At 38.6% G+C, this 26,726-nt stretch overlaps 1 protein-coding gene across 1 annotated transcript; it reads left to right on the plus strand.

The window, feature by feature from the left end:
* Window positions 1-17,968: 17,968 nt before the first annotated feature.
* Window positions 17,969-21,281, plus strand: LOC116211541 (V-type proton ATPase 16 kDa proteolipid subunit). Its single transcript, XM_031545983.1, has 3 exons — window positions 17,969-18,185; window positions 18,289-18,574; window positions 20,958-21,281. The coding sequence occupies exons 1-3, from the start codon at window positions 18,107-18,109 to the stop codon at window positions 21,088-21,090; spliced, it is 498 nt and encodes a 165-aa protein (XP_031401843.1). The 5' UTR covers window positions 17,969-18,106; the 3' UTR covers window positions 21,091-21,281.
* Window positions 21,282-26,726: the final 5,445 nt, after the last annotated feature.

Consider the following 26,726-nt stretch of genomic DNA (forward strand, 5'->3'; position numbering starts at 1 on the left):
AATTTTCATTCGCCAACTTAGTATTATAGTTAGATTAAGTATTTGATGAAATATTCTCTCTTGCAATTAGGATATTGTGTAAATTAGCTTACAGTGCCATATTTGTTAGCTTATATTTTTTCTTCCCTTATTTTGAGGGATTCTTCATTATTTCACAACCTTGTATCTTGTCTTGCATTTATCTTGCTCACTTCTAAAAACATAATTTTTTCTTGCTAAATTTGGTTTTGATACATACATTAATATGTTTGTGAAGTTTTAAATCAAGATCTTAAAACCTATCATCTTTCAAATCTTAGAGGATTTTCGATCGTCGATCTTTAAACTCATTTCTTTGATTTAATGAGAAAATCAGCTAACTGCCTATTAGTAGGATTTGATCCTCGAGAAAACATGTTCACAATAATATATTATTAAACTGAAGAGATTTGGCCTAATAGTAAGGACAAATACAAGTATCAAATTCGTCCCTAGTTCGAAATCCCTTGAGGAAAGCCCGACTCTCTGAGTTTACCTTGTTCCATGCGCTTAATGGGCGTACGTACGGGGCTGTGAGAATTAGTCAGGCAAAATCTAGATACTTCTGCGTTATAATATAAATATATTGTTGTCCCTAGCCTATTGCATAGTCCTACGTATATATATTAGGATCATTGGTTCCCTTTTAGATTTTTCTTCGTTCTCTGTTCTATTTTATGGGCTATTTAGCCTTGTATTCGCATTCCACTCTTTGGCTGTCACATGGCGTTTAGGTTGTCAAGCGTGCCAGGGCGCAGTTCTAAGATGTGAGTGGGAGCGAAATTAGCACCCGTCCTCACCGGGCTAAAGCATTGCACCACAGTCCCTGGGGTCCATAGGAATAGCCAGTGACTAGGTTTTCAGTGTTGATGTCAATCGAGGGATTGTATAGATGGTGCAGACGATGTCACGACTTCAAGGGTTAAGCCGTTTAATTTCTTCCAAACATGCGCGCGATATATTTACCAATATTTATATGAAACTGCCTAGAAGCTGGTCTCGTTGTCAGCACCCCATTTTAGTTCACCAGTTCATACAATGTTCATCAACAGCAATTCGAGCCATGACTTGAGTATCGATATAGAAGAGGGCTCGACAGAGTAGCAAATTGTTATTCATTCTCAAGTCAATAAAGACAAGCAGATGATTCAAGCACATGACAAAAGAACTTACAGAATCATCCAGCTACATACAGACCAAACAGAGGGCCCACATAGCTTCCAAACCGGCCTTTACAAAATACAACACCGACATTGCTATTTTCTACTGGCTCACTCGACCATCAGAAAATAGTCAATATTGGGCTTCAAAAATCCCTCGCGGTGTCAAACATATGAAAAGTGTCTTCAAACACATTTCGCAGATTATATGTTCTATGCAGAGCAATTTTCTAAATACATACAACTTTTCAGTGGAAATCCAAAAATGCCGGTTCATCAGACAAAAGCTAATGTCCGATGTTAGACACAATAATGCCCCGCAATTCTACAAATCATGAGTATCGCTTCAAATCATTTCTCGGAAATCACACAGACTTCTCGAATGACTCCTGAGTGACAGAAGAAGCATACCTTTCAACGGAAATGCGTAATTGGAGACTGGTCTGACAAAATATCGGCAAACGAAGTTAGCCATGCATTGCCCTGAAAACTACAACGGACAGAAGCAATTGGACAAATCAGATTGCATAATCCCTTTCAGTTTCCCGAATAACCACTAAAGAGCAGAAAAGGCCGTTTTCAACGGAAATTCATAACCGAAGGTCCTTTTGGCAGAAACTTGACGCCAGACGATTGCCCTACACAGTGCTAGCCATCCCAAGGCTCAATATGGAATTCTCATACTGAACTACATAAGTTATCTAGGCCTCACAATGGTTCTAGAATGATTTCAAATGCCCTTTAACAGTCCTTCTAGACATGTTTTCGACAAATAGAAATCGCAGCGATCTTAGGCTCGCCCAAGCAACTCAGAAGGGAATTTGAGAAATCCGACTGCAGACTCCTAGGACGTCTTTGGCTTTACGTTTGCAATACCAACTTACTGGTCAATTATTCAATCTGATTGACAATGCACGTCAAAATGACCAACGCGGAATGCAGACACGAGATACAATTTTAGAAATGGCTAACTCCGCTTTGATCGTCTGAAACTAGCAAAACCGGCATTCGAGCCTCATACCCACATGAAGCATTATCTTATGCAAAATGAGCAATCTTGGGCTCGTTTGAATCGTTTTAGCTCGCGCATCGACAATTCGACGTTTATTTGAGCCACGAACTTCGAACGCGCGACCAATCGAGACCCGAACTTCTTCCCGACTCTCCCTCGCAACCCGTGGGACCCATGGTCTGCCCTAGGGCAACCGCCCCTTGCCCAAATCGACCTCTCCTTGCTCTCTTGCACACTTAGCCCATAAATATCCTAAGTCCTCCAAGATTGCACTCCAACCTCACATCCAAGCCAATTAATGCATCTTGGCTCTTCTTCAAAAATTCCATGGTTCAAATTCATCCTCATTTCCATTAAGAAACCGCCCCTTGCCAATCATGTCCTTAATCAAGCTTTGTTTCACTTAATTTTACTTAAGTTTTGCCTACATATTTCCTTTATGTCATTAAGCTAATCACTTACCTTCTAGCCATCTCTCTCAAGCTTTCTCACTTATCAAATGCTCTCAAACTCCATGAAAACCACAACAAGCTTCAACACCCAAAAACCAAGCAAAACTCTTGAAACTTAAGTTGGAATCATGGTGAATAAATTAGATTTTTAGTTTGAAGCCTCTAAGCCATAGAACCAACTTAGCACATATCCAAACTGAGTTTGGTTCTTTCTAGGCCGGTTTTTCCATCCCGAGTTTCCTAGCCTTTCGGGTCGGTTTGAGTTGCCACAACCCATCAACCATCTTCATACACGACCTAAGAGATCTCAAGATAACCCGTTGGTTATGACCCAACGAGAAGCAACAGCCTGATTATCCAGTCAGGTCAAATTTTCTAACTTTCCTTACTTTTCCTTGCAGATCGAGTCGACCCGAGACTCTTTTCTCCAAACAACCACCACGGTCACCTCCAGGGGTCCCTCAGCTACCGTGGGCCACCAACCTTGTAGCTAAAAGCCATCAGAAGCCACTACTGTGCCGTTCGACCCGAGACTTGCCCAGTTAGGTCTGTTCATAGGTGTGCTCTATTTTGTCTGATCTTTGCAAGGTTATACGGGTTAACCCGACAACCTGTGGTTCAAGTGACCACTACCACCACCTAGAGGGGTCCCTTGGGGGTCCAGAATCGACCGGACATGTTGCAAAAGGTGACCTGAATAGCCTTGATCCGCCAGTTCTTTCCCGAGTGCCAGTCGGGTCTGTCCAGCACCCAATCGGGTCTAAAGCTTCCATTCGGGTCTGTTCAAGCCAAAACAGCCTGAACCTGACCCACCAATGGTCAAACTCGATTTTTTACGGTCCCATCCCGCATCCCAGGACTAGGTATAACCATTCCCGACTTAGAGGAGCTAGGACGTTTACATTTTGTTGTGTTATGGAGTTATAAGGTGTTTCAAGCATGATTTACTTGCAAGATCACATTTGTATGCATTTCCATATTATCTTATGCATGTTTGTCATCATGCGATGTGCTAGCATATAAAAAAATGTTCAAATCGGAGTCGAGGAAGTTGTCTTGAATCGGAATATCCAAGGAAGTTCATGGCTTCTCCTCAAGAGAGATGACCGTGAGCTATTCTTCGTCTTCCCGGATTATAACCGGCTTTCTTGCTCCGATTTAAGTCGTTTCCTGAGTTTTTATGTTTTTCCCGCATCCATGAAGTTGATATCGTTTTATCGATTCCATAAATAACATGTTTGTGCATACTTGTATGTTTAAATGTGTTTTCCAAGATCATGATGATACCGACTTTGCAAAACCATCTTATTTATCATGTTTAACGTTTGAGCATGCGAAAAATAGTTAAAATCAGGTTAAAGAGACCGCTTGAAATTCAAAACGGGTCAAGGAAGCTTATGGCTATCTTCAAGGGGAAAGGGCCGAGAACTCATTGACCTTATTCGGGTCAAGAACAATCTCTTTACCTCGATGAAATCCATTTCTTGGATTTTGTGCAATCGCAATTTCAATATCATAGCAAATCCCGCATTAAAATCCTTTTTAAAATGTTGCTTTCCAAGCAAAATGTATGGATTCGTGTATCAATGAATCTTTCGAGGTCATTTAGGTTCCAATGGTATTATGGTCATTTTGACCAAATTACCCTCGACCTTCCTGGATCCGTCTTGGTCGTCGTGTCATGAATCGTTCTCATTAAATTAAGCTTTTTGGGTACTCAGACTCTATTCAGTAGATCAATTCATGATATGTCTGATTGTTTGTAATCCACACATTTACTGCATTCGGCAATAATCCTTATGTTGTAATCCCACCAACCGGTTAATCGGGACGCTTACACAATTAAATCCACTTGACATTAATAATCTTGCACGAATTGGCCGCTAACTAATAACTCGCGTCAGTGAGTTGTCAAATGACGTTAGTGCCCTTTCCAAAACTTGCATTTTTCTAAAGCTGAGATGCGTGGTTTGATGTAACACGGACGTCTAGAAAGGACTTGTATATCTTGATTTGAGTTTCTACCTGATTTCAAATAACTGAGGTCGGGATACAAAAGTGCTTTCTATATCACTTTTGAAGAGATCAACCGGTTCTTTGGTTTTTTCGGGGTTCTTGTATAACCCTGAAAGACCTTTGGTCGGCACCAATTACAGGCCGAGGTGGCCCACATCGTGTTGTTTCCCTTTTCTGAAAATAATTTTCAAGACAAGGGCAAAATCATCATTTTGCAATTTAGCGGCACCCCGAAGGTTAGCTTGACAGGAACACAACAGTATCAGAATGAGAACGGGCTACTTATTCAGGCGTAGGTTCATCTGCATAGCCTGATCTTATCCAACTGATGAGTTCCTGTCATCCTAGCATAGTTTCGGGTATTTAGTCGGGTATTATGGACCAAAACAGAATTACCTAACTAATCATACAGTGAACATAAGCACACATGAGCAATAGTGGATTAGGGCCTTAAGTTATAGGCTTTTCAGGCAAAAATACTTGTTCTAGAATAATCTGTAAGCATTGCAGTGTCACAATACAGAATAATTTTAAAAGTAATCCACAATCAAAGGACTTTACTACAGACATCATGTCTGTCAGGTCCTTGAAACAAAGCCGAATGCAAAATGCTTTGCACGCGTTTGTCTGCTTAGCATAGATCATTTGTATGCCAAAATATCTCGGGTTAATAACTTGTTAATCCACATACATTTGGCAATAACAAACATCTTGTCTGCAATTCGCATGTTGTTTGTTACTTTTATGCTCTTATTTGTTCAAGCGGGTCAAGCCTGACCCATAAGACTCATAGCACTTGGGGTCCAATGCCCTAACCATCGATCACAGGATCCAATACCCCATTCACTGATAGTTTATTTGAATTTCAGTTTTCGGTTTTTCCTTAAACTCACTGCGAGTTGGAGCGGAATAATAACCGAACGCAAACTAATTGAGATTCAAGCATTTGTAATATGTTGAATTATTTTGAGAGCATTGTGAGGAATTTACTTTGTACATTTATTCTGTAAGAATCCCAATCGATGAGTGAACGGTCCGAGAGCCGAACTAATTGAATCGGTCCAATGCTTGCCTAAACGAGAGTAAGCCCAAGATCTCGCGGTTCTGGTTCAAACAGAAATTCAACCATCATGGTTTGATGAACTGTAATGCTAGGATAGTGAACCAATTCCCCGACACACGTGCCTACTTTTCTCTTGGTTTCTCAATCCGCATCGTTTAATTCATCGAATTTTCGGTGTCAAAAAGTATAAGTCGAGCGCAGCCTAATTCACGAGGTAAATAAAACGGCAAGCCTAGCAAGCTAAAGTACCGAAAGAGCGTGCGAGATATAGATCCGCACGTAACATGAACCCCCAAACTCGAACTTTCTGGGTCCGCACAAACTAATGCCTTAGCAAGACTAGGTGTATCATTACCCCTAGACTCGGGTAACTTATCGGCCCTCGACCTTCGAGTCATAAACAGGTAGTGGCGACTCATTTTCACGTGTGTCTATCACGCATTCCTCGGAAAGGTGGACACTCCCAAGCCGTGCGATTCAGTCGCGCGCATGCTGGCCCGGACGAGAGCACATTCGAGTCTGTACACTCGTGATGTCGAGACGGCTCAAGAGCCAGTCTAGTGAATAGTGGTCACGGCCTAGGGAAGGCCCGTGAAGGATGTGTCTCGGCTAATATAGCCGAAACGGATGAGATTTAGCTAAAAAGTCGTAACTAGGGTGATGCCTCCTTGTAGTTGGTCTCGTCTAGAGGCAGCCGAAAGTAAAGTCATAGCCCTAAAGCTACTCATGGAAGGATAGGATCACGGTTCCCGGAAGGTTCGTGTTGGCGGGTCTCATCTACAAGGTAACCAAAAAGAAGAGCCTTAGGCACGGAAGCCTTGACCTGATAAAACCATTTTTAACCCAGAAGCATCGGAATGGGTAGAAGGGATAGAATGGAACCGAGGGTTCCGGTGAGGAAAGGTGAGAGAAAGAACGGAACAAGATGTTCCAAGGGATTAGTAAGGAAGACTGGAACCAAGGGTTCTGCAGGGTAAGTGACAAAGATCAAAGATAGAAAGGGTGCAATATGTAGATATTGAAATGCATGTGCAATAAACTAAAAGGTAGATGAAGGTAAATATAAAATAGATAAGCATTGTATTGTTGTGTTTGTCACAGACCTAGATGATCAGAGATTCAACCTTATTACGAGGAAATAAATCAAACAAAGCAATAATTCGTGCAGCCCCAACAGCCAGCTATACTAGAAACCATAAATATTATATCTTGCAAAGATATGAAAATTGCTAAGCTAAGAAAATCTTCTTGTCAAATCTCCACGAAATGCAATCCTCTGTCCAAGGAAACACCTCTAGATGTTGGACAAGGGCACCGGCTATGCTCCTCTTGCCTTGCACGCGCAGCAACTCACATAGGAAAGAAATAATCGCAATTTCCTTACGTGAGCTCCCTTCCCTCATGTATCCGGCTATTCCCATGTCCGATTTGTTTTGCCAAAAAAATAATCCCCAGTAGCCATGTAGAATTACCATCCTTCCCGTGTGTAAGTCCAAGTTCGTGTGTCGATCTCGTCTTCGAAAGAATCAGGACCATTTCCTTGTGAGAGCTGTTCAACTGAAGCTCTCAATTAATTCGAACACATCAACCTAGCTAAAGGTTACCCTAATCTCCTTCTCAAATAACCCACCCTGCAGCGACTATCCATATCGGGTAATGCCGCAGATCCTCCAATTTGGTCATCAAGTGCTCAATTATGGGCTGGCTCCTTACACGGCCCCTTTGTGCGTTCAATGGGTGGTGTCGTATACCTTTAATTAAGTCCAAATTCGACTAATTAAGCTCAATCTTAAGTAACGTACCTCACGTCCTTCATAATTACCACTAGGTGCAAAAAATGGCTATAAACAATACCCCCCATGTCTAGTTATGCAAGTAAAGAGTCGAGCACGACTTGACATGTAATTATGAGATTTTTCTCATTGAATTTTGAAATGATGTGAGGATGAACTCTGAGTTGTAGGATGTCAGCCTCACGACTTTGATAGCTATTATGACCCTTTCCGCCATAAGCTATCTATCCACAAGCTTGGAGTAGAGTAAACTTACGCAATTGGGACTTTGTTGAGCCTCCCAAACGTTCCTCGCAACCTGTGAAGAGATGACATCAACGACTGATTGTAGTTAGCCTGCCTTTATTGATGAATAGTCTCAACTGAATGATGTGTTACAGCTTGGAGTTATTGCGGCTGATGCACTAGCTAAAGTATCGCAGTTGGATGATATTGTTGCCGCCGTTGTATTGTTTGGTTAGCTGGTGTCATTAGCGGCACTTGTGGTATTAGCCATTGACGAGTCTCAGGTCCAGTTGATCGATACGTCATAATCGACTGTCGTTGTTGTAGCTAGGGTAGCTGAAGTTGCTTCAGCTGAACCTTTTGTTACCCTAATGGATAAACCAAATGGGCATTATGAATTGTTTGTGGCTGCCACTGATTAGTTGAATATGCAAGTTGAGGTGCTGGCTGATATATACCGGCAGCTGAAGGCACAAACCGTTGTAGCTAATACACCGCCGGCTAGCTAACCAATAGCTACGAGTTCAGCTGATTCATGTGCTGGCTTCCTTGTGGCACAAAAAACGACACCATTTGCTCTTGTAACCCAATCCCGCCATGCTGGAATGATGGCGATGGAATTTCTTCTACCTGCTGGGATGTGAAAGGAGCCAACTGCGAGTAGGTAGCTTGCGACTCAGGCATGTTGTATGCTAAACAAGAAGAGAAGGCCGTTGATGAATCTGATGGCGACCTATAAGAAGAATACCCGTATAACTTTCGATGTCGTTCCTCATGATCATGGCGTCCAGCTGAACTAATTTATCAACTCGTGATAGCTAGATAGTATATGGTTGAACTATCACCGGCCATGTAGTGCTCGGCTGTTTGCCGTGGGCTGAATCTTCTTTAATATTATCAATCAGCCGTATGGTATTCGGCTATGTCCTTGTGAAAGGTTGCAGGTGTCTCTGCAGGTGCAAGATAGATTAATATGGGCACAAGATCACTGTACAATGGATCCCACCAGGCGTGCTAGAAAGTTGTTTCGCTTGGAATTCGCGATCCACTCTTCAGCTGACGCGTGGCATTTAGGTTGTCAGGCGTGTTAGGATGCAGTTCCAAAATGTCTGTGAAGGAGAAACCACTAGCCGTCTTCATCTGGCTGAAGCGTTGCACCACGACTCTAGGGTCCATAAGAATAACCAGCAACTTTGTTGATGTCAGTCAGGAGGTTGTATAGATGGTACAGACGATGTCACGGCTTCGAGGGTTGAGCCGTTTAAGTTCTCCCAAATGTGCGTGCGATATATTGCCTAATTTTTATATGAAATGGCTCGGAAGCCACTCTTGTGATGTCGAGACAGCTCAAGAGCCGGTCTAGTGAACAGTGGTCATGGTTTAGGGAAAGCCAATGAAGGATGTGTCTCAACTAATATAGCCGAAATGGATGAACTTCGGCTAGGAAGCCGTAACTCAAGTGATGCCTCCTTGTAGGTGGATCTCAGCTAGAGGCAGCCGAAAGTGAAGTCACAGCCTTAAAGTTGTTCATGGAAGGATATGATCACAGTCCCCGAAAGGTCCGTGTTGGCGAGTCTCAACTACAAGGTAGTCGAAAAGAAGAGCCTTAGGCTTGGAAGCCTTGACTTGATAAAACCATTCTTAGCTCGAAAGAGTCAGAATGGATAGAAGGGATAGAGTGGAACCAAGGGTTCCGATAAGGAAATGTGAGAGAAAGAACTAAACAAGATGTCCCAAGGGATAGGTGAGGAAGAATGGAATTGAGAGCACCAGGAATGAGGAGAAGAATCAAACCAAGGGCTCCGCGGGGTAGATGACGAAGATTAAAAATAGAAAAGGTGCGATATGTAGGTATTGAAGTGCATGTGCGATAAAGTAATGGGTAGATTAATGTAAAGATAAATTAGATAAGCATCGTGTTATTGTGTTTGTCGCCGGGGGCTTACAATGAATGGCTTCGTCTACTGTTATAGGGTGAACCTAGGAACTCTAATGAGCAGATATTCAACTTTATTACAAGGAAATAAATGAAAGAGAGCAATAAAATTCATGTTGTCCAACAGCTAGCTAAACTAGGAAATATAATGAGGCGTTTGGTTTCAGAGTTAAAGTAACTTTGATTTTGCTTGTGGAAAAAGACAAATATTGTATAGTGTGTTGAATTAAAGTTAAAGTTGACTTGGAAAATGTGTATTTTTGTTGTGTAGTGGGTTGAGTTAAAGTTAAAGTTAAAGTTTTTGTAATTTTAACCCTGAAAACAAACGAGGCATAAATATTCTATCTAGCCAAGATCTGGAAATTGCCAAGCTAAGAAAATATTCTTGTCAAATCTTCAAGCAATCTCCATGAAATGAAATCCTCTATCCAAGAAAACACCTCTGGACGCTGAGTAGGGGCACCGGTTGTGCTCCTCTAGCCTTGCACGCACATTAACTCGCCTAGGATAGAAAGTCATCTCAATTTCCTTACGTGAGCTCCCTTCCACTTGTGTGTCCAGCTATTCCCATGTTCGATTTGATTCGCCAAGGAAATAATCCCTAAAAGTCATGTAGAATTGTCATCCTTCCCGTATGTATGTCCAGGTTCCTTTTGAAAGTTGTTTAGCTGAATCTCTCAGCTAATCCGAACAGATCACCCCAATTAGAAATTACCATAATCTTCTTCTCGAATAACCAACCCTCCGACAACTGTCCAGATAGGGTAATGCCGCGGATCCTCGAGTCGAGTAATCAAGTGCTCGATCATGGGCCGCCTCTTTACACGGGCCCCTTGTGCGTCCAATGGGTCACGTCATGGATCTCTAATTAAGCCCAAATTCAAGCAATTAAGCTCGATTTTAAGTAACGTACCTCACGGTTTCTATAATTACTGCTGCGTGTGAAAAATGGATGTAAACGGGGGCAAAAGAAACAAACTTTCGTCCTCTTCCAATGAATCTGGGACTTACTCCAAGGAATTCCTTTTCCTTGTTTTTACCAATTACTAAAATAAATATAAAAAACAAAAATTGAAAAGAAATATCCTACTTATGAAGAAGTGATGCATGTTAGCTCCATAGAAGAACTTCCATGTGACATTTTTTTTTTTACATCATTAATATTCAAAAGTTCAATCGACCCCGATAAGTTTAGATTCAAACCAAATCTACTTACTAAAAAGTAAAAATCTCCCAATTTTCTCTATTCATTATACCGAATCTGATACCTTACTCTTGGCTTGGTTTGGGAGCGTTGTTGCTGATGGAGAAGTTTTGAAACAAAATTGCTGAAAGAGAAAATGTTGATCTCAGAATAAGTTAAAGTGTTTAGAAGAACCAATTTAAAACTGTTAAAAGTAAGAAAGACAATTATTAATACTTAAAACAGAATAAGCAAAAGCATATTTCACAAGCACATATATTAATATGTTTGAGAAAAACACGTTTATAACTGTAATTGTGGTCCAAATCGTGGTTTCAAAAACTCTTACCAAACACCAAATACACTTAAAATTATAAGGAAAAGCAATTACGGAATCTCTCACCGCACTCCCACACAAACTATATAGAGGGAAACAAAAAAAGTCGCCAAATCACCTTAACTCACACTGGTCCATTTGTGAAACTTTCATCCAGACGGACCTCGTTACTCATTGCTAGATCCACATTACTCGATAATTAATTAATTATCAGAAAACCTTGGCTTCTTGTAGATTTCTAATTTTTCCTATTGGCATTCCCGTGATATGTCGTGTCTTTTGCATGGTTTAGAAGACCTTTCTGAACCGGTGGAGAAACAGATCAATTTTGTAATAAACATTAAAATATATACCTAACGGGGAAAAGAACTATTAGATTGTGTCCTAAAGAAAAACATGTAAAATATATCTTTACAAAATGGGGAAAAAAAAGAATATTAATTAAAGTGCATTAATTAATATTATATGTTCGAAAAAGGTCAATTGTGGACAAAGAGAGCTAGCGTAACCAGTTAAAGGATATCCTTGGGGGGTCCAATTGGGATCCATAACCTTTGACATTGACCCACCTCTCTCTCTCTCTCTCTCTCTCTCTCTCTCTCGTGCTTGATGGTAGTTGGTGAAGAGAAATCACCATGAAGAATTCGATTATAAATATTGAAAAGACAAGAAAAAATTTGATCAATAATAATAATTGATCCTATAGCCAAAGTACTCTTCAACATCACTCCTCTTTCTCTCATCGATCACCCTGTATATGTTGCTACACATGTTCTCTCTTTATTCTTAAGGTGTGAGAGACAAGCTTCTCTCGAGGGACATGAACTATGATTACACTCCCCTAGTCGGTGCCACTCACATATGATATCTATATATAATTATACTAACATAAGAAAAAAAAAATGAATAGTACGAATTATAAACTTTTCATATCTTGCCTCTACACTAAAATTACCCTACGATAATAATTTTTATTTTTCACTGATTGGAGCAGGCCGGCTATCAGTCGTGATCAATAAGAGAGCTAAAGTTAGAGAATGGACAACCTTGAGATGTTTATATGAGCCATAGAGATGTGAAACGTGAAATTTTTCAGACCAATATTAACAGGATTTTCTAAGGGAATTTGGATGAAAACCATACTGTTCTAGATTTAGTAATGGTGATGGAAGCAATAAAAAGGTCAATATTTTTTTTCTAGTGATTTGTCATTGTATGAGAGCTGATGATTGATCATCATCATACAAGCAAGAGTGGAGATCCCGTGGCTAATCAGTGTATGATCAACCTGAAGAAAAGAACTAGTAATTGATTGTAACCAGTTTGACTGTAACCAGTACTTTAATTTTAAAACAAATCGTCATCGTTTTATTCTATATGCAAAATTTCACTAGTTTGCTGGCTAGCTAGTGTTCCATGAGAATATTATCATTGGAATTATATTTCACGGGACTAGCTAGAAGAGAGATCTGGTGAAAGAAACTTTGTTTTTTCATCTTATGAATTTGTATTACAATTAGTGGTTTCGGGGGTTTAATTTCTCCTTTAGCCGATCCAAGCCTGTCATTTATGTCGTATCTAGCACATTCAAAGGAATCATTTTCCACAGTTAGCCAAGTAGACTTGAATACACGATACCTAAAGAAGATGATCAAACTCTCTAGAATCGTTTTCCACGGTTTGCCGACATGATTTGAATATATGATACCTCAAGAAGATGATCAAACTCTCGTACCATCATGTCACGCATGTTAGTGTTGACTGTTATTTCAGACACATATTGATGAATATATCATATATGCAAGCTTTTGTTTATTACAAATCGTGAAGTAATATAGAAACAATAATAACAAATGGGGCAAACGACCATATGAATACTCAATGTTATTAAGCTTGGATAATATACCACGAGAGTTTGAGTCCAAACCATTCACTGGTAGCTAGCATATATATACGAGCAAAGGAATGTAGAAGATCGCATCGTCGTACATGTGTTTGGAACTAAGGAAATAAAGAGAATACAATCCAAATTTGATGGAGTTATTCATATGATAGAGCTGTACTTACTCATCATAAATGAAATGATAATTAGTGATAAAAAAGAATCTTTGCCGTCAATAATAATCCAGGTCGTTTAAGTGGGCACGAAACAGTGATATCTACATGTTTCGTTTTCGTTGCCATGACTCGGTGTTGCGAGGTAGAAGATGCATAATTGCTACAATGATTCTGACGGGTAGAAAGTTAACTTCAACATGAACTCTCTAGGGCACAAACGTGGGGGTGAATATGGGCCAACTGATTGAGACAGAATTGAGGAATCAATTGATTGCTCTGTTGGCAACAGATGATTGTCTAGCTCAAGGGTTTTGAAACATACATATTACATACCATGATCATGACCTATGAGGCTGGCACTGGCACTGGCACTGGCTTTAATTTCTTTAACAATGGCCGGTCGGGTCAGGTCTGATCGATTTTGCAGCTTCTTCCTCACATAATTCGTCTCGTTATTAAGAATTTTCGGCTTGTTCGATACATTCATTCAAGAATGAGTGAATGTATGTACACGAAGAACACGCTGTGGAGGGTCCAATCAAACAATTATAAGTATTGATATTGGAATTGACGGGTCTGTTCTTTTGCTTCAACTTCACTGACATTTCCCTTTTACGGGTTTCTAGAATAGAAATCCTTTTTCTGCGCCCCCCGATCGACAAGACTTGCAACTTTGTTTTTGTTAATTTGTCAAAAAGCAATGCTCTACATTTTTCTTTGGTCCATGATTTTAACCTTTTCCTATTGATTATATGTTCACTTTTTTTTCGCTAACCCAGGGTGTTCAGATTTCGTCCGACTAATCCCCGGGGCTTTGTGAACCCATGGCGGCGCATAGAGTGAGTAATCAAGTCAAAGGCGCACCGGTGGTCCCAAGGGGATTCGAACCAGGGATAGGGGTGTAAATTTAGGCACACTTTAACTGTTAGGCCAAACCCCTTGGGATTATTATATGTTCACTGTTAGATGTATTAGAATAGACCAAAAACATTTTCAGATGTTTTCTTCAGAGAAATTTGGCTTGAAATATCCCAAAGTATACGTAGACAGTCATTTATCTAAGTTGTTATTCGATGTCATCGAGATCACTAACATTATCTCAGAAAAAAATAGAGATCACTACATTACTCACTCATTTATAGAGTTAAAAATTTTATTACACAATCTTTTAGTTTGAAGATATACTGGAATCAGTCTGTGAAATTGAACTTGGTAGGGGAAATATTTTATAAACATTACATTGGATGTGTTTAAACACATCCAATGGCCTTTCTTATGCAGTTCGGTTTCCAATGATAAATTATTATCCTTACAAAGTAAGTGCTAAATAAAATCACGAGGATGCTCAATGATATATTGAGCTTTCGTGAGCAGAACTTAATTGTAGTGTAGGGGATTGAAAAAGACCTCGTGGCAAAACCTAACAGATGTTGAAACATGATTAGTCTCATATAATAAGTTGGATATACATGTGATGAAAAAAAAAAAAAGAGCAAGGACTAAATATCTCGATCCAAGATAAAATAATAAGATTGTGCATGAGGCCTTATTCAAGATGAAAATGGTGATTGGGTCTTTGCATGGATGGACTGAGAGAGGGTTGATCGGGGCCAGTCTCTCTCTAAAATTTGAATGTTCGAAAAAAATTTATATATATATTGTTCTTCCAATTTTGATGAAATTTTTTATAATCGAAACCACTCTCATGATGAAATTTCTTATAATTGAAACAACCCCCAACACACAACTTGAAAGAAAATATCTTCTTATCATCCCCTGAAGGAGAGGCCAAATCCATCCGTCAGTTTGTGGTTTCAATGCGAACAGTACTGCGTCCAGGTTTTTCAATTTGTGCTTTACGATTGGGAAGGAGAACGAGACCAGAACTTGCTTGGCGTAATAATGGCTTTCGAGGACAAGGACTTGAAGTGGATCGCCTGGTGCTGGGGGATCTTATTCATCGGGCAGTCGAGTGAGCAATCATCTTGTTCGGGGTGCTACAAGATATTCGGTCCTTACTAAGTTGAGGCCCAGTACTCGACGACACATGCCTGCCACATATTTCAGGAAGGAAATTCTTATGTTGAATGGTTGAAAAGGAGAATTCAATCGTTAATATATGTGATATCATAGGAGTTTCCACACTCTTCGGTTTCATTTCATTTTTTCTGAGATAAAAAGTAAAAAAAGTGAATTCTTTTTGGGGACTGCTTAACCAAATCGGGAGTTAGAAGACCCATAGATTTTGTTGCTTGATTTTGATGTTCGCCTTCTACTCCATCTGATTGATCGTTTTATTTTTTCCCCTGTATCTTTGCTTTAGTCCCCTTTCTCTAATGAAGTTTCTCATGAGTCATAAACAAGAAAAAAAACTTTTCTCGAGGATCAAAATAAAAACAATGCCCTCTTTGGAAAAGTTCATTGAGAAGAGGGCAAAAATTATTATACTTCCCATTTCGAAATATGCACATTATCACTCACACCCGATTCCATAAATTCAGATGACCTTCGCTCATCGACCATCTCCTTTGTAACGACGTCTGCACACCTTAACTTCTGGCCCCACCATTCGATATGTCCTGGCTTTGAGTAAAAATCAAATTTTCGAACGTGTGGCTCGATGACTTCCTTTTTGCAATTATTATAATGCCTCGAACTAGAGATCGATATAGACATCTTTGTAGTGTTATATATATGATATTAATCATTTATTCACCAATTCATATCAACTTTATTATTAGATTAATTGATTAAATTTAGCCCTTATGTTTATGGATATGAGAAATGATAACGTTAGCTTTTATGGTTGATATGGATGGATATGTGAATTACAAGTTTTTTCTCTCTCTCTCTCTCTCTCTCTCTCTCTCTCTTTTCTTTAAGAAATCATGTACAATGATGGAGATGCGAATAATTATGAATAGTGATCTTTGACATGGCATTTACATTTACTATTTAGTGCAATTAAATGAACCGACGCGTTCATCCAACCATGAAAAAGGTCATAATTTGTTTAACGTTGCTTTAATTTTGTCTTATTAAAGTGCAAGATAAGGCGAGCAATTGGACCTTTAGTTACCTATTAAAGAGGACATAAAAAAAGAAAAGAAAAAAAGGCGAGCAAGTACCAAGATCACAGTACCAAGATCACTTATCAAAAAGCACGAAAGCAAAAGGTAAGTAGGGCTTGCAAATCGTGCTTCCGATGCTTGTAGTTTGCCGTGAGCCCTGCCTTCGACGAAGCCCATACACGAGCCATATTTTGATTAATTGTTTGTTCCATATACTTAGATGTGCATGATATTAATAAGAGGGAGATTAATAAACCACGAGTGATGGTGCACTCAATAACAGTGCGCTATTAATGATGAATTTTACTTACAATACAAGAATTTGAGATGCAGCAAAAAGTATTTTGTGTCGGGATAAACTGACGTTGGAGCGAAATTTAGTGTTATATAACAAGCTGAGAATATATATATATATATAATATGATTGACTGAAAATATAAGATGGGTATGAATTAGCATGAGAATGCCTCTAGAAAACCCGAATCTTCAGCAGTATTAGAGTGCCATTACACAATCACGGGTTAAACCGCTTAAATTAACCCATGTTTAGGAGAGCAAGTCTATACTGATGGCTGTAACAGTGCAGGTTTTAACATAGTTTGCAATGTCATGACTCAATTGAATGGCTTTCGTGGTCAAAAGGAGATTTTTCAAACCTGATACGTGTAGAGAACTCAGCCTTATTTTGCGTAGAAGCCCAAATTACAAGTCCCAAAACAAGGGCTTGGACAGTCCTCAGTAATGCTCATTATTAGATTTTATGGACCTTAGAATTTCACTTGAATGATTGCTAATGTGTTTATATGGCTTTAATTGAGAAACACAAGTGCTTTGGCAACACACACTCCTCATCTACATGTTAGGACTGTTTAGATTGGTCACTGACAATGTGTCATGGAATCACAACTTGGTTACAGTCCCAAACAATAATATACAAAAACTCACGTTTAGTTTTCACATGTGGAGCTAAAAACATTTCCCTGTTGGGAAAAATCCATGGGCTTACTTGAGACTCGGGCCCATCCGCAACCCAAAAGCTTAAGCCAATGGGTTGCTAGACCATTATCTCTTATAAACCTATGGATTTCCTCTCAATTTTTCCATGTGAGATTACTTCCATCACCCGCCCTCATCATTCTCCATATAGGAGAGAAACCGGCCCAACATTCCCCAGCTCCATGTGAGGGGAATGCTAAACAATAAGGGTGACATTGGATCCTTCAACTCAAAAAGCTCTAAAAGTAAATGTAGCTTCGACAACTAGGAGCATTCGACAATTAAATTTCTCAGAGGAAAATGCTTTTTCAAAACAAGAAGTTTAACAGTCGAGATTTTTCTAGGAAGATGAGCTCTCATCAGCTTGACATTCAGATTCATCATGAACATCCTCATCCAAATAGATTTCAAAACATGAAGGGTTAAAATAAAAACATCTCTAAACTACAAGGACTGCTTAAGAACTCATTTAGAGATATAATTGCCAGGATCTCGGCCCATTATGGCCCTCTCCGGAGCCCAGAGCTCACATAAGCATTCGGTGGCCCGGCCCATATTCAGCCCATATTCGTCCAGTCCAGTCCAGTAGCTTACGGTACCGTGGCCCACGGACGAAGCTTCCTTCTCGTCCCGTCGTCTACCCTCTCCAATCAACTGATCCGACAAAAATCAGAGTTGCAGAGAAGATTCCCCCGACCTGCTTCCTCACCCCTGTCGTCTTCCCCAATCGTCATCTTCCTATAATCTCCTCCGATTCCTCGCTCCCCTTCATTACACTCACCGGAGATGTCGTCGACGTTCAGCGGAGATGAAACCGCACCGTTCTTCGGCTTCCTCGGCGCTGCCGCGGCCCTCGTCTTCTCCTGTAAGTCCGGGACCTCATCTATCCTTACTGAACCCTCGTATCTTCTTTCAGTTGTTGGGTACAGTCCCAGGTTTGGATTCTGATTGACTTTGATTTGATCCAGGCATGGGAGCCGCATATGGGACAGCGAAGAGCGGGGTCGGAGTGGCCTCGATGGGCGTGATGAGGCCGGAGCTCGTGATGAAGTCGATCGTGCCGGTTGTTATGGCCGGAGTTTTGGGTATTTACGGCTTAATTATTGCAGTTATTATAAGCACAGGGATTAACCCAAAGGCCAAATCGTATTATCTGTTCGATGGTTATGCCCATCTGTCGTCGGGGCTTGCTTGCGGGCTCGCGGGTTTATCGGCCGGCATGGCCATTGGTATCGTGGGGGATGCCGGTGTTAGGTAATTCCTTTGCTATGCTTCCTTCTAATTCTTGCTGCTTTTAGGTGCAGAATTGAGCTTTCTTGCTATGACATATTCTTGTTTGGGTTCTTCTTGTTCTTAACTTTTGTTTTATTTCCTGTTGTTTTTGTGTTATTTGTTTGGCTTTGTTGGTTTTGTTTCATTTGCTGAAGAATTATGTCTTAGGGTTGTATGGTAGTCTTGTTTGGAAGATTTCTGTTGGTACTCGTATTCTAATCAGTCTACGGTTCATAAAAGACCTCTCTGATGTGTCTATTAGTTTATATAATAATAACTTGTTTCATAATAAATGATTGACATGGAAGAGTAGACCGGAAATTCGAATGCTACCATCACAGCCTAGTGGTTTAGGATTTTCCTGTCTTTTTGTTTTTACCCAAATTCCTACATAAGAAATACAGAATCAATGGATGGCATAACCTTCATTAACAGAGGAGCATAAACTACAATGTTTTGAGATGCAAATCAAATCCTAAAGTGACAAAATTCCTGGTTCTCTTTGATATGCCATGTTCGTTTTGAAGAAAAGTTTAGATTTCTCCATTTACAGGTTGATTGATTATTGCTATCTGATTTAGTGTTTGTACTTTCATGCGTGCATACATATTATGGCACTATACCTTCCTGTTAGCGTTCATATATGATGGAAAGTGACTCAGCATTATTCTGCTGGGAATCTGTTTGTCTTGTGTTGTGCTTACAAATTTAGGTTCATTATAGTTGACCGTTTCAATCTTTCCTGCTGATGCTGGTCATTCACCAGTAATCGTTGCTCAGAGTAGCCCATTAATGTAATTTTATATAATTTGGTCCAACCGTTTTACCAAAACTTGCATCAAATCAAATCCAGTGCATACAGTTTACATTTAACATGATCAAATTCAGTTTTTGATAGGAGTAAGAAGGGAAGGGAATGCTACTGGCAAACTGAAATGATTTAAGATTATAATGTCGTTTTACTTTCCCAAACTTTTCCTTTTTTATGTAAGAAACATGGGAGTGCATGGTCTGTTAATAGGGTGAAGTTTTCCAAGACCTCTTCTTATTAATGGCTGTTTTATTTATTGAGGTCCCTTAATACTTTTTGGTGATGTAGGCTGAGTATTTACAGAACTAGACCCTAGGCTTACCTTTTGCTTGGTTCAAATTTAATTTTCATGATTAAACTAGCTATATCTGGAAGTTGGTACTTTCAAAATGGTTCATTGGTCATAGTAACTTTTGTATTGCAACGATAGCGGGTGTTTGCCATAAAATCTTCCAATGGGAAGGGTGTCATTTGTCAGTGCAATTTACCCATACTTGGGGAATTGGTTTTAAAAACACCTCCAATAATATTTACATCAAGTTGCTAGATGATTGGCGTGGATTTTGTTTTCTTTCCCTCTTTCTTTTTTGTGTGGTTGAGCTCGTCCATTTGTACCGCAAGGTCCTTGAATTCTTTCCTATTCTTCAATGTATAAGCTTTTCTAGTCATCATGAGCATATGATAGATCATTTAGAGATGAAGATTGAGTCTCGAGGTGGCAAAGGTTAAGGTGCCTTCGCGATCTGTTTCGTTAATATGGAAAATCAAGATCGATCTGGTTACAGTACAGGTAGATCTGTTGATTACTATCTGAACAGGACAGAACCCAGGCTTTGGCTCAGTCTTTATATACTTTGTTCTTTTCTGTGTCATCCATATTATGGCACCATGCCTGTCTTTTAGGAGTTATATAACATGGAAAGAGACTTTCTTAAAATATTCTGCTGGAAATTACTTTTATTGACTGATGAATACAAATCTAGGTTCACTCTAGCTGAGATTTAATCGTTCCTGCTGTTCCTGGCCATTCATTCAGAATCCTTGCTCCCAAAAAAAAAAACAAAGTAATAATGCCAATAACTTGGTGAAATGGTTTTATTAGAATATTTATCAAATTGAGTGCAATGCGTTTGGATTTTAGTAAATGAAGAAAATAGTGATGACATTTTCACTTTGGGCAGAAAGTTGTTTTGAGGTGAGCAGTAGATGCTTAAAGTCAGATCTACAACTGTTTGAGCTGCTGCGTCTTCCATGTTTGTTGGATTTTGATGTTTTCTGAAGGTTGGAAAAGAAATCTAGGAATCTTGGATCTGTGTGATTGATTTTGATTTTGATGTTCTGCACAATTATATTGAGCTTCTTGAATTTATATTTCGCTTCTTGTTCTGTTTCTTCTGATTCAAAGATTATGATATTTCCCTTTATTCAGATAATTGTTGTGTTGAAATTCTTCTTTTCGTCTATCACTCTCTTATTATCGCATATGTGTTACGTCCTATTATCGCGTATGTGTTACGTGGTTGCACACCTAAATCTGGTGGTTATGCATTGTAGAGCTAATGCACAACAACCAAAGCTTTTCGTTGGAATGATTTTGATCCTCATCTTTGCGGAGGCGCTGGCTTTGTACGGCCTTATTGTCGGCATCATCTTGTCTTCCCGAGCTGGACAGTCCAGAGCAGAGTAGGTCGTCTTCCCAAAGGCCCAGTATCTGGTCCTCCCCTGTTTCCCCCTGCTTTAGTAATTTATAGCCCAAGTTGCGCTGCATTGTCTTTGTTGTCTGCCCGATTTTCTGTTAGATGATTGGACACCTCAACTGTTGTATAATAAAGAGCATTGATTTCGAATAAGAGCTTCTGTTTGCAAGTTTTCGATCTACTCAGCGCCAGCTCACTCGTGCTAATCATTACATTGACGCGTGATATCGGGCTAGAACTAAAGTAAAACTCTTTTGCTAGGTTGTGTCAAGTAGACTTCACATCATTTTATTCCGAGAAATTATTGCATTCTCTTTGAGCAATGCTTTCGAATAAACCACATTGAGTTGTGGCCATTGTGTGGATGACATGGTTTCCCAACTGTCTGACCCAGAGCCCCAAATTTTCCGTGCTCCTAGAGCAGCAGATAATGAATCAAGCCTGTGTTTGGACTGTTAATGATTAATCGATTCCAAAATGATCAAATGGTACTTTAGTGACGCGCAACTTGAGTGGACACATGACCCCTCGTGTGTATTTTCCTAGTCGGCAATAGATTAGGTAGGGTTTGCATTCGGCCAAGGTGGACACGGTCGACTAAATGCAAAAATAGTTCCTCCTCTCTCGGTCTGCTTCTTTTTTCATTTGAGAGTCCCTTTAGAAGCCAACTTAAATGCTGCACGATGCCCTTGGACTCGATGATAAGTTCATGTGATTGGTGCCATGATTGATATTGGTCATGCTTGGTGTTTTCCGGGCGTCCGTAGTCACTCCCAAGTGCTATTTATTTCTCACAACCAACCCCACTTGCACTTGATCTTTAATCCAAGTATCAAGCACATGATAAAATTTCCAACACCTGTGTCTTATCTCATTCCACTTTGTTCCGGACCTTCCGGTCAAGTGAACAAATTCGTCGTATGAGAGCTCTAGTCGTGAATCATGATTGAATGGGGATGACATGATATAGCCTTTAATCCGCTTTAAGCCGTAAAGATTTGCGAATTTGTGTCCCATAGCTGCTCGGCCTTTTATTTCTCTCTTCTTTTCTTTCGCGAGGAGCTTGGTTTCGAGTAGGGACGAGGATTGAATGTGACATGAAAGGCCTTGTGCAATGAATTCATCGATTGCTGTCAGTGTTTGATGCTCTCAAAAGCCACTGACATGAGAAGGGGTGATAATGATTAGGAATTGGAAAGGGACACATTGTGGCTTTTGCTGTTTTGCAGTGCTTGACTGAGTCCGACGAGTTTTCCCGACACTTGGAAGTGTGATTCAAATGGTATTTTGTAATTTAGTAAGTTGTTAGTTTGTATTAATTCAAAATTTCAAAATGTTGTCCATGTCATACGGAGGTTAAGGGATTTTGTTTGCCCGGGCATTCCAGTTTCACTTTTCATTTTCTTTATACGATTATTTGAACCTTTTAAAAGTTATCTTTCACAGTTATCTTTTGTTTAAATTGGTGATGTTTCTAAACACTTTGAAGGCTTATAATTGTTCCACGATAGATTTTCGACTTTTTCATTGACGAAGTTTCATATTCAGAACATTGTGCTTTGAAGATGTTGGTTCTTGGGGTGCCTTTGTTCCACAAGAAAAAATGTGTTTCTCTATGATCAATTTATAGTTCAATATACATAAAATATACTTCGATACATCTTAGTGAATCCCGTATTATATTGTGTGCCCAAATAACTATTGAGCAAAGTTTTTAGGTAGGTCAGAACAGATCATGCCTTTTAGAAATATAGAGATTCCTACAATCTGCATAACTTGAAATGTTTGGGTCGTAATTAGTTATTCTGGTTTTTCCGGGTTCAACATGAGAGGTGGTGAATAGATCACTGTAAAAGTTGGTCAGTCATCCGAAGATTACCTCATATTTTATCAAAGATGAACTTAGGGCTATTCATTCAGCGCTTTAATACAATGTTTTTAAACCCAGCTCGGGTATTGAACTGGACTCTTCACTGCGTCATGGGTCAATCGGTGCAATCGATTCAACCGCTGGTTTCATTATGTTTTAATTTTAGTAAATTATAAGGAACACTAAAATTGTTCAATTTAAAATTTGGAGTCCTTAAAAAAGTCATCCATTGCAATTTGCATTTTAATTTAAAAATATAAATCATCAGTACATAACAAACGGCAACAAAAGTTAAGAATCGGTATCCGAATGTGCAATTTTATTTTATATATCAGTATCTTATATATATCCTAATGTGAAAACATAATATTGTATATATACCAATTAGTAAATCTAGCAAAGATTAGAAAAGAAAAGATTTTTTTCTCGGAAAAAGACGGTCCGATCGTAATGAACGGGTCATTTGGATCGACAGGTCAAATGAGTTTACCGGGTTTGACTGGGTTTCGACCACAATTCAGTTTCTATAAAACTTGGCCTGAACAAGTTAGTGGGAATTGAGTTAATCGGTTCAACCGGCCGGGCCGAAGCGGATTTAAAAACACTGCTTTAATATGAGAATTCAAAACGAACCAAACCATTTGGTAAGTTCGAAAAGTTTCCTTTAGCAAGTGGTTTGAAATGAATGGAGTTCAATTTAAAATTCTTATGAGGAACGGGGTCTTAGTACAGTGACACAAGGCACCACCCAGAATCAAGAGGTTCTGAATTCGATTATTACCAGTGGAACTTATGTGATGTTGCTTGCTTATTACCGAAAAAAATTAAAATTCTTATGCAAAAGGATATAGGTTACAATTACATACACCCAAACTAAAATCTCAATAGGTTACATAAAAAAATATTTTAAAGGGAAAAATACATTTTTTAATCTTATAAATTTAACTTTCAGTCAATTTTAATTTTATAAATTTTAAAAGTGTCAATTCAGTCCTATATATTTGCTCCGGAAGACATTTATTTATGTTCCATTCCTTAATCAACTGTGATGGAGCTGTTGACATAGACTTGGCGCTGTTAATTTTGTTCACGCATTAAAAGAAAAATAAAAACAGAGCGAGGGAGAGGAAGAGGCCTCCGATCGAGGAGGCTCCCTTTTCAGGCCACTACTCCCTCCTGACGACCTCACACAGTCGCCAGCGACATCCCTAGGAGAGAGGGATGACCGAAAGGGAATTCCTGATTTGGTCCCCTTCCTTTAAAAAAATTATATATTTATTTTATTTTATTTTTCTTGTAAATTGTTAATTTTTCAGCCAACAAAAAACTAACACGTGGGTAAAATATACAGCGTCAAATCCACATCAACAACTCTAAACATTTATGACTGATTCGGTACTTCTGAAACTTATAAGATCAAGTTTGACTGAAAATCAAACTTATTGGACCAAAAATGTCTTATTTTCATATCCAATCTCACCATGACGTGGTAAGGAAAATTAATAGAAAAATATTTTGACCCATGCGATACTACGGTTGAAAAATTACATTACATGCATGATTTTGTTAGATAAATCTATGTAGTCAATAATTACTTTTCATAATCACTTATTTATATAAATCATTCAAATGAGGATAGAATAGTAAAAGTTCAAACAATATAGTATATAGAAGCCGAAGCCGAGAGGCATAATGTGATTGCACCAAATCATCCAAATTTACAACTCCAACTCATTGTTTATCGTCTTTTCAGCTGCCGGAAATAATATCATCAACTAAATTATGATGACAGTTAATTATATTATATTAAAAATAAAAAAGACTTCACGATTGTCAATAAAAAATAATTATTTTCTTGTGAATAAAAGTTTTTCGCGATTAACATATAAATATTAAAAATAATTTTCAAAAAACCGTCTTTACAGAAAAAGTTTCTCTATAAATATCACGTAAATTAAATTTTATAAATATTTCGCATTCTTGTACATTGCATGGAGTGCATCTAGTTACCTATTTATCCGAAATCTTCTATTTTCTTTTCTCTTATATTTTTACTTTTTCTTATCTCTTTCATTACCGTCACTCTTTTTCCTTTTCACAATGGTGCAACTTTCAAGATGACTAGCATGTATATTACGTTCAATCTCTAATTTAATTGACTCTTTTAATCTTTTAGTAACTTATTTATTAGTATATATAGATATTTTGTGTCAACAATTTATTTTCTATCGATGAACATTTATCTTAATAACTATTTGAGAACTGCATATATCGCCATGCATAGCGTGGGCATTAAGTATTGTAATCTACTAAACAAAGATATAAGAATTAAAGAAATCCCAAAACATTTTAGTTCTCTTCCATTCTCCTTCTTTAGCTTCACTCAACACTTAGAGAATATTATTAGCATTCCAACTCTCATCTTACAGTAAAATCAATGAGGGGATAAGGTCTCACCTAATATATTATGGTTTAATTCGCTTAAAAGAAAATTCAGTTATTCGGTAATAACTTTATTTTTAAAAAGCTTTTTAGATATTAATATAGTTTCCAAAATTTTAAAAATTAAATTTATGATTTATTTTCTATTTGAGTCAAATCAAAGCAAATTGAAAGCGAGTAGCCCTACATCTCATTATGCCATCATCTCTTTTGAATATCCAAATGTTATCATAAATATAATAAAAGAAACCAATATGAGTTGGTTTAAGTGATTTAACTTGTGCTTCTTAAATAAAATTTTGAGTTTCTATCTTATGTAAATGGAGAGAATCAACAATTTAGAAACGTTTAACTCTTAATAGGCCAACCCTAGTTAAATGTGGATTTGTTGGAGTCCATTGGGCTTCTTGATAATACGTGGTGTATACTAAATATAAAATATATAGCAAAGGATAGGAAAAGGCAAAAAAAAAAAAACAGAGAGAGAACCAATGTAGGTTAGTTCAAGTAATTCGTCACTTATTACCCTTAGGGAAGATTCCAGTTTCGAGTCTTTGGTGTATGGAGAGAACCCACAATTTGGAGAGGTTTACCCCTTAATATGTTGACCCTGCTCAAAAATTGATTCATCGGGATCCATTGGGCTTCCAAATAATAGGTGGTGTACATCGAAAATAAAATTCATCACAAAAGATAGAAAATGCCACAAAAAAAAAACAGTATTGTGGATTGATTCAGATGATTCGACGTTTGTTCCCCTTAGGTAATATTCTGAATTTGAGTATTGTGTAAATGGAGAGAACATACGATTTGGAGAGATTTACTTATAAGTGGACCGATCCTACTCGAATATTGATTGATTCAGATCCAATAGATTTCCAGATAATAGGTCGTGCACATTGAAATTAAAATGCAATGCAAAGATAGGGAAAAAAGGAAAAAGGCCAAAAATAAATTAGGCCGCGCGTATGGAAAGGGGTAGCACTCGCCCTCTCACACTTGTGAACCTATAATAACATTTTAGTTAATACTTATGGCAATTGATGGCGCTCGCAATATGATTGTATTCTCTTATACCAAAGGACAAGATATGATCATTGAAAAATCATTGCATACTAGAAAATTGTCCAACTTATACTTATATTGGATCTTGAGCCTCATTTATTACCGAAAAAATCTTATTGAACGAATACCAACTATTAGTTCATGTGGTTCAACACTTCTTCCCCTTGGTTTCCGATTCGAGTCCCCATTTGGTTTTACAAACCAATTTTAACTCTACTCCATTTATGTTTAATTTAACAACACAATTAT

Source organism: Punica granatum, chromosome 6, assembly GCF_007655135.1.
Source record: "Punica granatum isolate Tunisia-2019 chromosome 6, ASM765513v2, whole genome shotgun sequence".
Lineage (NCBI taxonomy): Eukaryota > Viridiplantae > Streptophyta > Magnoliopsida > Myrtales > Lythraceae > Punica > Punica granatum.